This window comes from Lycorma delicatula, chromosome 5, assembly GCF_047948215.1.
Source record: "Lycorma delicatula isolate Av1 chromosome 5, ASM4794821v1, whole genome shotgun sequence".
Taxonomy (NCBI): Eukaryota; Metazoa; Arthropoda; class Insecta; order Hemiptera; family Fulgoridae; genus Lycorma; species Lycorma delicatula.
Genome location: NC_134459.1, coordinates 85,806,831 through 85,820,621, shown reverse-complemented (window position 1 = coordinate 85,820,621; position 13,791 = coordinate 85,806,831). Strand labels below are relative to the sequence as shown.

Genomic DNA, 13,791 nt, shown 5'->3' with positions numbered 1-13,791 from the left:
TACTAAATATATGATATCTAATTACTTTAATATAATTAGTAAATATTTAATAATTTTCTATAACACACACATACCGTTCCATTACCGAGACGAGAAACGCAGCCATGTCTCTAAAACTGTAGAGCCCAACTCTTACTAATAAGTGGTATTCGCTATCACAATGTGTTTTATTTTTTGAAAAATCAAATGTTAGTGCACCAGTTGTAAGCAAAGGTGTCGACCAGAATTTTACCATTCTTGCAATGGGAGCTGAAAACAAAAAAAAAAAACAATAATTAAATTAATGCAATGTAATATTACTTTTATTTATCAATCAGACCTTAATCTGCTGATTAGATTTAAGTATCACTTTATTGTTGAGTATTAGTTTGTATATAGAATTGTAAATTCTTACACTATTACAAATTACAAAAATTTAAAACATATAATCAGAAATGGATTTATTTATTTGTTCATGATGTAGTCATATCATGAATTTTGTGCCCTTGGATTAGTTATTTTTTCAACGCGCATAATCTAGAAAAATCCAATAGAGTAGTAAAAATGAATTCAAGTATCCCACACTGGTATCAAAAATTTCAATAAAACTTTAATATTTCATATGACACAAGTATCTTTAAAAAAACGCAATAACGAATGTTATTAACAAACTACAACATTAACTCGGTTCGATAAGGATACTGAGAGATTACATACGTATTTCTTATAAATGCAATTTATACTCTCAAATATATATAAAAAGAAAAAAATGTTAATATTAATAAATTTTTTAATATATAAAATAGTAATTCTAATTAAAAAAACACAATTTTTCTAATAACAATTAAATTATAAATTTAAAAAATAGTCCGATTTACTAAAAAACTTCATAACTGATAGAAACTAACATTGAATTAACAATAAGATAATAATAGAAAAATCTACAATTCATACAATTCACTTTCTGCAAGTATTATTTACTTTTACTGTTTACGAAAGAACTATCCTACACTTTATGAGTGAGTAGAATACTGTCACTTTCACTCCTGTTCACAAATAACTCAACGAACAGCTTCTTGTTTTCAACTACTGTCCAAAATGGAATACTCGAGATGTACTCTTCATTCGCTGTTACTAAACGCTTACTGTTACCACTTTCATCGCACTCTGCATCGAACTCAAACTTGAAAAACTACTAACTGTCTTTCCGCTGGTCCCCGGCATTATTTGTACCTTCTGGCATGCAGACTCACTACCCGATCCGCCCTTTTGATTCTTCAAGCGTAATAGGTTTCATTGTCCGCATCTTCTACTTTTTTTTATAAGTTTTTATAAGTTTCTTTTCTTGAAAGAATCCCTTTATCCTTTCTTCTAGATTCTTTTTTTTCTATCTGGAAGCTTCCTGTACGCATTACATTATGTTAATTCTAAGATCAAATATTTTAACATCTAAATTCTAATTTATTTTTATATAAAAAAAACCTTCATTCTATGAAATGTATGTTACTAAATTTTAATTGTTTTAAATGATAATTAATACCTATTATAAATCATAAAGACTACACATGTCATAATTATAATTCATTATTGTTATTTAAATAATACTTCTTATATATCTTTATACTGATTCCGTGGCTCAGTCATTAGTCTCATTGATTGCTAAACTGAAAATCTTATGAATCTAGTTACTAACAAGGATCTGGGTTTTCACGATAATATTAGAGAAGATTTTAAAATCTTCAAGTAAAGTTACAGTATCACATGACGTTCTACGCGAACAACCGTGGCTCAGTCATTAGTCTCATTGATTGCTAAACTGAAAATCTTATGAATCTAGTTACTAACAAGGATCTGGGTTTTCACGATAATATTAGAGAAGATTTAAAAATCTTCAAGTTAAGTTACAGTATCACATGACGTTCTACGCGAACAATAGGATTAGTACACGTCTTTCCACTCAAAATAACTTTATTTGTAGCATTCAGTATGAATCTGGTTTAGCAATATTATTAAATAACAAAGGTTTGAAAAAATATGTATTACTTTTCCTTGTTTTTTTGCCTGAAAACAATATAATGTGAAATAATGTGAAATTATTTGTTCTATAACAAATAAGCGCAATTAATGTGTGCACGCGTTCTCCCTTTTATCCCAGTTACAATCTACTTTAGGCCTCAGTAATTCTTAGTTTATTACTTAGTTTATTCTTAGTGTATACTGGCATCGATACCTATAGTATCGATGCGTAATTTTGATAATTTAAGTTGAGATTAAGATTTTAAATCCTAAAATAAAATGTAAAAAAATCTGGTATAGACAACAAATGACTTCCTTGTACGCTTATTAAATTACATTTACCCAGTTTTTAAAATGAAAAGTACATAAAATTTTATTTCATTAAAAACTTCTGATATTTTTTTCTTTTTGTTATTATTGAATTATTATTCATCGTAATTTTTTTTAATGAGAGGTTAATAATTATTAATAAATCAATATATTTAAATTAGAAAAAAGCAGATGAAGATCGATTCGAAACGATGAGCAGTAAGTACAAAGATCTCCTAAGATCAAAATATTTCATTAATTAAACGTTTATTTGGCTATAACTCTGCAATCGATGAAAATAAGTAGTACCACTTATATATATCGTTGAAAAGCGCTCAATGAGGGCTTATTACTACAGTTAAGAAAAATTCCAAAATCCAATTTTTTTTTAATTTTGGGCTCTTTTGGACACTTTTCGTTCAGTCAATTGCAATCAAAAGAAAAGGTACGCACAACTAGATGTTACAACAGTCTTAAATCCAAAATTTCAACATCCTACGGATAATCGTGTTTGAATTATGCGAGATACGTATATAGAGACGTATGTACAAACGACACGCCGAAACTAGTCAAAATAGATTCAGGGATGATCAAAATGGATATTTCCGTTGAAATCTGAAAACTGAAATTTTTCGCGATCACAATACTTCCTTTACTTCATACAAGGAAGTAAAAATTACGAGTCAAATTCATGACTTTCATACAAATCATTTTTAACACAAAAGTAGGAAAAAAACAATAAATGACATAAGTCATGGTTTAGATTGGGAAACCTTCTAATTTTTCTAGGTTCTTGGATTAAAATTATAATTCTAATACAATAAAAATATCATCGGTTTAAATGTATTAAGTACTAATGGTTTCTTCAAGTTAATATTATTGTAATTAACTTGAATGTATGTTATAAATACTTACAGATATGGGGAAAATATAGCGAGTGGTTCATGGTGTAATAGTAGTAAATAATCTGCTATTGTATGAAGCTATGTAGCTTCATACAATAGCAGATTATTTACCGATGTATCCTCATGCAACATAATAATAGTTAGTAATTAACCTTGAAGCTTGGTAACTAATGCATTAAGAACAAAGGATCTAATCCATATTAGATTTTCTAATTCATTTTCCGTTTTTCTGATTCATATCAATATGTTCTGCAATATTTCACAGCGTGACCTTAAACAGAACTTGAAAACAGAAATCTGCATGTTTTTTTAGCTATAACTAAATAATTTATCAGCAATTATGATCATCATCAATAAAAAAATAATCATAATTCATAAAAACATTGGTAAAGATATCACTTAAGCAAACCATTAATACGTTGACATTAACTTTTACGTTGTGTATAAGTTGTATATATATTATATATACAATGATATTACAGTACAATATTATGAAACATACTATCTCTTTATGAAATATATGCAAACGGTGACTAAAATCTTAAGTTATGTTTTTATTAATTGATATATTACATGATGTAATACATAGTACTCGACTTACGCGGTGAATAATAATAATCAAAACAATTATTTCAATTTTCAACCCGGAATTTACATTTCCGGCTTTAACTTTCAAACCGCGAAAATACCAAAACTTTCAAACCATGAAAAATTAAATTTAATTAAAATTGGGAAATTTTTTCTAAGCAGAAATCAAAGATTTTAATGGAAACAAAATAAATTTTTCCATATATTTAATTTTAAATTCTACGTACTTATTAAATTTTGAAGATAAGCAAATTATTAAGAAAAATAAATTTAAGTTGTTGTAACTAGCTGTATATTATACTGAATTCTTGTTAATTAGTAACAATAAAAATTACATATAGCAAAAAGAAATATTTTCAATTAATTAAACATTGTAAAATTGATCTTTCAAATATTTTTAAGCTTTTTGTATTCAAAAAAACAAAAGAATATATAAAAAAGTATCTACTTTTGCAACACAGTTAAATTTATAAATCATGCATCTAATGTTATTACGTTGTTAAATCAAAGAGCTCACATATACATCAATTGAAGAATCAGAGTGGAAGACTCCATTTACTATATCAGGGAAAAGTATTAAGCTAAGTTACTGAAAACTTCTCATGTGACAAATTGAATCTCTTTAGTAGGATCACTTTATTTAAAATCACAAGTATAAATAAAGTATACTGATAGTAATAATAGATTTAAATAAATCCAAAATTCAATAAGTAATTTGTTACATCATTAAAATTTTTCTTGCTTACCAATACACGTTGTTTTAATCCTATGTTTAAACGGTTTTGTTCGCTGTTTCCATTTTCTTCATGAAATAATAGCACTAAACATCATATCCATTGAAATATACAGTCTCACAATTACAATTACTCGCTTTAAAAAAAAATTAAATGGGAAACTCGCCGATCTCCTTAGCAGAGTGGTAGCATCTCGCCCTTTCACCCGGAGGTCCCAGGTTTGAATCCCGGTCAGGCATGGCATTTTTCATACGCTCAAATTTCAATTTTCTTATTCCCACATACAAGGTTCTATAATATATTATAAATTATCAGTCTAAAAAACGAAAAAACCTATTCTCAATCATTGGATTGGACAGAGCTATGTAAATATCACTACTGTGTATTATTACAATTTTTTTAATTAGAGTTCTAATACGTGACGTCATGCTATTCTAATCTACGATAAAATTAGATTAAAAAAATTCATTGAAGCAGATTGTTCAAATAAATCATTTTTAACTAAAATTTACTTATTGCAAATAATAATATTATAAATTTAGAATTTATGTTAATTTTATGACTCGAAAAACCAGTGAAATATGATTTAAAAAAGGTTAGAGCATATTTTTATTACTGACCTTAACCCAGTTGAATTAAAATATGAAAGAGAATAGATTCTGACTTTAAGATCTAAAAATAAATTTCTTATATAATATGAATTATTCATTATAATATGAAAAACAGGAGAAATTTTAATATTTAAGCAACTTCCTCGTGGTTGACCATTTAAAAATCATTGTATAGAGTACACATAGTGCATATTAGTAATGTAAAGTTTACAAAGAAAATTGCATATTAGTAATGTAAAGTTTACAAAGAATAAAGTGCGTATGTAGATCGATGCTGAATATTCTGCCACAAATATTTCAGTAAAAATTGAATTACTTTTAATATTCTGCTAATTATTAATAATAAAGAAATGATTAAATTATTTCCTGGTTGTTAAGTGACACAGTCTAACATTCATGAGGGTTAAAGAAGTTAATTTCCGAAAATTATTAATACTTATGTTTACGTCGTTAATAATTTTTGTTGCATTCTTTTTTTATTATAACGACACAGCAACTTTACGATCTATTCAGCAAGATAATTGAACAATAAGTAAATAAGATCTATTTGAACTAACAATAAAAAGTCACGAACCAGCTGCTGGTGACAACGCAACGAAATGAAAGAAATAAAACAGAAAAGCACTTCGTACAGCCAGACCATAAAGTCACCTAATTGAAACGATAAGGCAAAAAAAGAATATTATTCCTCAGAAATCTTGAAAAATCACTGATCGTGTTACCCAATAAATTGACTACCAAATAATTCGGGTGCCGATCCAAACGAATTTGATATCGTAGGATGACCAGAGAGATTTCCTGCCGAACGGTGACAACTTAAGATGAGGCTACTGCTTATGTACCAGAGTATGCGTAGCATTTTTAGCAGTGTCTTTGTCTGGTAGTGTTCAATTATGTCAATACTAGAATTGCATGCTGTACCTCACAATTCAAGCACGTAAGTCTAAACAGGCTTCAAAACTGATTTATAAATCAATAATTTACTTTCTACTGAAAGTAAAGCCGAGATCTATGTTCTATCAGCCAGTACGTGTTTTTAAAATTGAGATCCAACAGTTTCCTCTTAGATTTGATGTGTTTTGCTCAAGTAAGTCGTCAGTCAAGATGGAGACCCAAATATTTACGAGATCTCGGAATCGGAACATTGAAGATAAAAACAGGAGGACGACAGTGTTCCTTATGAAGGGTGAACGTGCTTTGATTTTGTTTTCTTTATTTTCTTTATTTTTCCAATATGTAAGTCACTATTCGAGGGGAGTGATATAATTTTGGATAAAATGTTTAAATTCTTTATAAAAAAAAAGATTGTTTATACATTTAAAAATAATACATTTAAACGTAAAGTACATAAACTTCATTTACTCGTATATATAAAATTTTATTGTATTTAACAATAATAAATAACTCTTTTTCAGTTTTGATTTAAACGTTTACGTAGCATTTTATACAGTATAACGTGTACAAAAAATATTTGAGTAATAATCCGTACGAAAGATACAAAAGTACGTGGCATCAAAACAGCTCTAAAAGTTATGTTAAATATTTACAATTTACTCCGATTAAAGAATGCATATTTTAAATTCAGAACGTTGAAAAATATAAGAATGTATTCCGTTTCCGATGTTTTTCAAGTCTAGAGTGTATATATATATATACATATATATATATGTATAAAATATAATAAAAATATTTAAAGATATTTCAATTACGGAACTATTCAACAAACGGAAATTTGCCTGAAGATTTTATTCTTTTAAAATAAAATTAAAATAATGTAAAAGGAATATTACAAAGCAAAAATAATTATATGGACTCAGAGTTAGGAGGTAAATTTAATTTGAAAATAAAAAATAATGAAATAAAATTTTTGTTCGAGAATAATGATAAAATAAATAATAAGAGATTGAAATATAAGAATAATCAAAAAATTTGTTTTCATTTTTCGTAGAAAATATTATTAAAAAACTTTGATAAAGAATAACATAACGAGACGGAAAAAAAATAAAAGAAGGAATCAGAAATTATTAAAAAAAAGTAAATGTTGTGTAGTGATCATAATGCTTTGTTAATTATTAAAAAACTAATAAAATTAAAAAAATAATAATACGAAAGCTAAAAAGAAAAAGAGAACAGTTTGATAAGTTATTAATAAAAATTACATGGTATGGAAATATTTTCCAATCGACCAGAAAATCTCGAGAAATCATTTTTTACGTAAAAGAACCATATGCAAGATGGGTCAAATATTAAATCTAACAAAAATTTAATTTAATTGTTCAGTGTAAAGGATAAAGCTTAAGGGAGAAAACATAAACGAGAATAAACGTATTAAATGACGGACAATAGGACAGAATGTATTGTAATTGATGTAAAAGTAGACATCTTTAAGAAGTGATCCTTACCTAGTTTTTTCTAAAAGTAGCAGTAATGGTAAAATTTAATATGGTTTTGTTAAAAATATTTTTATTTATAGTCAATCACCTGGATCGGCGTTTGACCTGGAAATGTCACATGAGGATGAAGAAAAAATTAAACGCAAGGTATAGGGAACTACATTGGCTACTACGGAGAAACTCAGGTCTCAGGTTATCCAACAAGATATTAATTTACAAGGCTATCCTGAGACCAATCTGGACGTGCAGTGTGGAGTTGTGGGCAATAGCTAGTACTAGTAACATAGAAACTATACAGCGCTTCCAGAACAAAGTAACGAGGGCAATTACTAAAGGACCATGGTTCACGCGGAATGATGAAATTCACAATTATCAAGAGCTTCCGTCGGTTCGTGAGGTTGCACGGCAGCGCAGTGTTAAATGCTAGCAGAGAGTAGAAAATCACGACAACCACTTTGCAATTAATCTACTCGATAACAGCAGGGACGTCCGACACCTTAAACGTCTCCATGTATTCGACTTAGAAACTACTGCATGACAGTCTCAAAATGACATTGCCAAATCTAGTCGTATTGTTTTTAATTTTTATTTTTATTCTTTATTATTAATGTTTGGTTTCTGTGGACTATGAGTTGTTGAGATAAATATTTTTAGGATTGAAGACTGGACTTAAAATTCCATATTATAACTTTAAGGTTACTTGAAATTATTTTTGTGAATTACTTATTTTGGGAGTCCTTAGGAACCCCCTTATCACGTGCTTTTGTTAAGAAACTTACTTATGGCTTCACTTGGAGAGCTGATTGAAATTATACTAGTTGTAGAAAAAAAATTATAGTCGCATTAACAATTAAAGTCTTACCGAATTATCAGTGTTACTAATTAAACTGTACCGGTAAATATGTAGTCTAGAACAAATACACGCCTTCCCTTCAATTCAAAAATGGTGGTGTTGAAGGTTCCTAGAGATTCTTCTTATCTCCTACTACAGATAGTCAATTGTTAAAAATATTGTGAATTATTGGTTCATTGGTTAGTTTTAATCATTATCATCCGATTACGAATAAAGGTAACCATTTTTGTAAATCCTATAAGTAAGAATGTTTTTTCTATAGGTAAATCCAGAAACGTAGTACCAAATTTTTCATTTTAATGTAATAAATGGTTTGTTTCTATCCTGCTTGAAGAAGTAAATAAATAGCGGTATTGATAACGTCGATGATAGAACCATTAGAAACAAAGATTGATAATTATGAAATTCATACAATAATTTTAGAAATTTATGTTCAGAAATCATGTAGTTTTATTTACCGCTTGTCCAGAAAAATTACTCTATCTACAGCATTATTGAAGTAATACTGAAGAATGTTCGTAAATAATTAGAAAATAACCACCGAACATTGTATAAAAATCATTTTAATCTTTATTACTGATCCTGTTTATAACAAAATAATGATATTTATGCAAAAAGGATATTTATTGAAAATACTTCACAGCATTTTGAGTAAAAATAATATGAATTTGGCTGATATCCGTAGTGGAGTGGTAGCGTCTCAGCCTTTAACCCGGAGGTCCTGGATTTGAATCCCGGTCAGACATGGCAATTTTTATACGCTAAAAATTTTGGCCGTCATCTCAAAAAAAAAAAAAAAAATGAATTTGGGATAAAAGATCCGTTTCGCCGTTTTGTATATAGCTTTAACAATTGTTCCCAGATTTATGTCAAAAAGAAAAAATATAATTATCGGTACAAACAAATAAAAATTTAGTTTCATTTATGCAATATTTTGGTCATTAACAATTTGTATAACTTCTATTGTTATTTATCGTTGATGTAGATATATGACATAATCATCTGAAGTATTAAAAAAATATGGTCAACATCCGAAAACCACAGGTTTGTGGAATGACGACACAATTATTAACTAATTAAAGCAGATTTTAATAAATTATTCTAAAAAAACTTTTGTGGAATTTCATTATAATTGAATTATTAATAATATTACAGTTATTAATATTATTTTGACCTGTTTATAGAAAAATTTATTGGTTATCGATTTGGAATTTTTGGGAGTGCTACATAAAGTAGGGGTTTAGACTATATATTTCATAAACTGCAAAATATGGAATTAGTTGCCTGAAATCGATCTTCTTTACGTAACGTTGTCTACTACCAGGACTAGCGTTCTCTCCAGTTTGAATAGTTGTCAATTTTATTTCATACTATAAGTAAACAAAAAACTTTCTGATTTACAAATTAAGTATTGCTTTTATGTTACTCTCTTATTTCTTTTAAAATGAAAAATATAATTAGCAAACTAACAGAAAATATTATTTAATTGTTATAAGTATTCAATACGATAGTTAAAAAAAATTGCTCAAAAACTGAAAGTTTTTCGACATGAACATTAATTTTGACCGTTAACTTATAAAAATGATTAACTATGTAACATTAATCAACCTCGGCTACTGCTACTGAGAAAACTACTAAATTTAATTATAGGAATCGCTTTGTGTCTTGTTAAGTTGATCATTCCTCTCCGATTTCACTATTATTTATCTCTTTATCAAAGGATCATACTCATGGGGATTTGGTCAGTAATCACACTGGCTTGGATTTGGTAGCCAATTGAGCAGCCACCTCGTTATTGGAAATTTATTTTACCGTATCTCGTTAGTCCTTTTTACGACTTCTCTGATAAAAATAACTGAAATACGTGTAATTTTACTTTATTCTTTAGATTAAATCAGGTGTGAAAAACAATTATAAAATTTATTGACCAAAAAAATATAAAAGATATTTCTGTAAAAAATATTAGAATATATGGAGAAAATAGCAACTGTAATTTTGATGTCGTTACTTCATTATTAATTTATAACTTCATTAATTAGATCTTACATGTTTTGAAATTGTTGATTTTCACTAAAAATGGTGTTTTCCTTTATCAGATATCGTAATTTTATCTTAAAGCCATGCTAGGTTAACAGGAAATAACTTCACTTATCTCCTGCGATTGTCGACTAATTGCAACTTATGTCGAATCGCCTACGACCACAGTGGTTATGGCACTGAACTTAAACGTGCACAAGGTATTCTGATATTCTCTTATATTGTTATTATTTTTTTATATTTATCTAATAATGATAAATATATTTTCTACAGTACGTTACTGTTCATATTGAAATCTGATGCCATACAACTATATTCATTATCTGGTTTTTCGTAAACAAGTATCAGTATCTTCTTTGCTAAAGTCGGTAAAAATTTCATATATTATGCACAGAAGAAAAATGTATTCCACCACTGGATAAAATACGATAGATTTAACATTATAAAGAAACGACCTTTTATTAATATTAATTTTTAAATGTTTTAACCGGTCAATGAAAATCTGATTTAGTAGGAAGTTTTTTTTATTTTACAATGGGTTACATCGTAGAGAAACCTGAAACCATGAGTAAATCTGTTCTTATTAAAATGCTTGATTGTACCCATCAAAACTCCACAATAATTAATAGTTGTGAGGAGAGTTCAACACTGTAAAGTTTAATAGCAACATAGGTCAAACAATAACAAGGAACCAAAGAAAGAAGGAAGAGATGAATTCCGATAAAAATAAAATGAAATAGAAAGTAAACGAATAAAAATATGTACAGAGAAGAGTAAATACAAATAGAGCACTCAGTAGGTACGTTGACATAAATATCATAAATCAGGTAATCACAATATAGCCAATATCATAATCATCATTACTTCGTAATCATATCACAAATCAAATCAACATAAATCACACTGAGTCACTAAGGTTTGGTATGTAGAGGTTTTTAAATCTCCTACTGTCCCACCGTTATCCGTGAGGTTAATGGCCAAGTGGTTCATGTGATTATTAAGGGGTAGTTCAAGAGTCCAAGGCCATCTAGTCCAGGCTTAGAACTAAGCATTTTATCTCTTTTTGGACACATCGTAACATCAAATATTCATGAATCTCAAAGTTTTTCGAAAACCACGGCGCCTCAACCATACAGTTCACTAACTTGTTCTGGAACTGCTGTAATATCACGACTTACTTTTGCTTGTTGTTTCCCGTAGTTCAATACCGTAAGTCCAAATCGATTTCAGGACTGCTGAGTACAATAACAATTTGTTAGATAAGGATAACAGGGATAACAAGGATAACAGCGAAACAGGATAACAAGGATAAGGATAACCTTCTGCCCAGCAACCAATACGATCCCTTAATCTTGATGTTTAATTGCTTCATATTTTCCCAAATATGAACTTTCCTAATCCGGCAACGATCTAGGTGAAGGTACTTTACGCTGTTATGCGGGATTAAAACGTACCTAGGTTGATCCGCGGACTGTCGCCTCTTCTCATGACGAAGTTTATATGGCTCGACTTCGCTTGGTTGACACTTGTCCTCAATTTCCCTAGCCACCTGTTGACTTGATCCAATGTTAGGATGTTCTGAATAACATTTAAATATGTAATAATTTATTTTAAAAATTCATAAATCTTTTAATTATTCTTTTCCTTACAACTTTCATCCAGAAAAAATTCGTTTCAACAACTACAATTATCCAAGAAAAACGGTTAATTTTTATCACTAAGTACTCATTCTGATTTTCATCAATCCAAAAATTGCTTCTGATATTATAAAATAACTGTTTAAGTAAACTAAATCAATCTTTTGTTTTGAAACTTTTTTGGAAAAATGATAATAAAAAACGTTTTAAATATCAAAACATGACAAATCTTGAAAAGTAATTGAAAATGTGTAACAAGTAAAACGAAAATTTTTCTTCGAAAATTGATCTACAATTTTCCTTTGTTATAAGTTGGGTTATAGATATTCATATAACATAAAACAAATTTGCCTAATTAGACTATCGTACGAAAGCGCTCGTGGCGCGAGTAATGTAAGACTATCGTTTTGCAAGAAACCCGGCCTCCGTGGCGCGAATGGTAGCGTCTTGGCCTTTCATCCGGAGGTTCCGAGTTCGAATCCCGGTCAGGCATGGCATTTTCACGCACGATAAAAATCATTCATCTCATCCTCTGAAGCAATACCTAACGGTGGTCCCTGAGGGTAAACAAATGAAAGAAGTGTTCGTAGTCTAGTACTTCGTTATTGGAAACGTATTTAAATGTTATTTTCCCACCGTTTTTTTCCTTTATTATTTATCTTTTCCGTTATAAAAAAAGACTTCTTTTACATTTCACTCTCAAGATCTTTCAAATACCTTTAACTGGTGAGAGACACGTGAAGAATTTGACGGGAAAAAATTTCTTGATTTTATGAATTGTATCATATGTTCATTAAAAGCGCTCTTAGAATTATTATAAATTTAAAATGTTTTTAATAAAAAGGATTAAATTTATTTTATTGACATTTTTAAAAAAATTAATCAACTTCTAATTGATAAATTCAGAATAATTTTCTTAAAATTAATATTATTTTAATCGAGATGATTACACAAAAAAAAAAAAAAAAAAAAATTCAATTTAATTCTCATTAATGGTTTCTAATAAAACTAATTAATTTTCTAATTTTATTGTATTGAAAAAATATTACAAAGTAGAAGCTACGAAAGATAATAAAAATTTTCATTATAATTGTTATTGTATTCATAAGGCTCAGAGATTTTCAGCTGAATAAATATTTAGATTATTTAATTAACAGATTTAAAAAATTCAAACATATGTCAGCACATACTAAATATGTATTTTAAGCCCATCTGTTACTTTTTATAAAATTAAAAAAATTTTTTTGTAAATATTCAATTTCTACAAACAGGAAATTTTATATGAAGTATGACGGCCAAAACCACAAATTTTATTTGTTTCATTAGCTAATTGAAAAACCATAATGATTCTGAACTAATGACATTTTTATTTAACTACAAAGTTTTCTGACGAAACTTTGTTGTACATCATGAGTGAATATAACTTATTTTATGTTGCAACCGCAACATAAAATAAAAAAAATACATGTAATTTAATTTTAACTTCTCACCTATTTTTGTTATTTACTGTAGAAAGTATTATGATTAAATAAGATTTAACAAGGAATAAATAAATTACATAAATAATTTACTTTCAATTATGAACAGAATATATTTTAATGATTTATACAGGTATCAAAAGATTTTTTATAGTTTTTGTTGAGTTACATAAGTATTAATCGTGTTTATAGATTGTTTTTTAAAGAAATATCCATTAAATAACGTCGGGCAAGAAAATTGGTTGAATAAG

General features: G+C 28.2%; 1 protein-coding gene across 1 annotated transcript in view; it reads right to left on the bottom strand.

The window, feature by feature from the left end:
* The window catches only part of LOC142325698 (atrial natriuretic peptide receptor 3), a 405,515-nt gene that overhangs the window by 14,088 nt on the left and 377,636 nt on the right, over positions 1-13,791 (bottom strand). Inside the window, exon 3 of the mRNA XM_075367727.1 lies at positions 75-249. Within this exon, the coding sequence (XP_075223842.1) occupies positions 75-249 (175 nt within the window). The remainder of the gene's footprint in view (positions 1-74; positions 250-13,791) is intronic.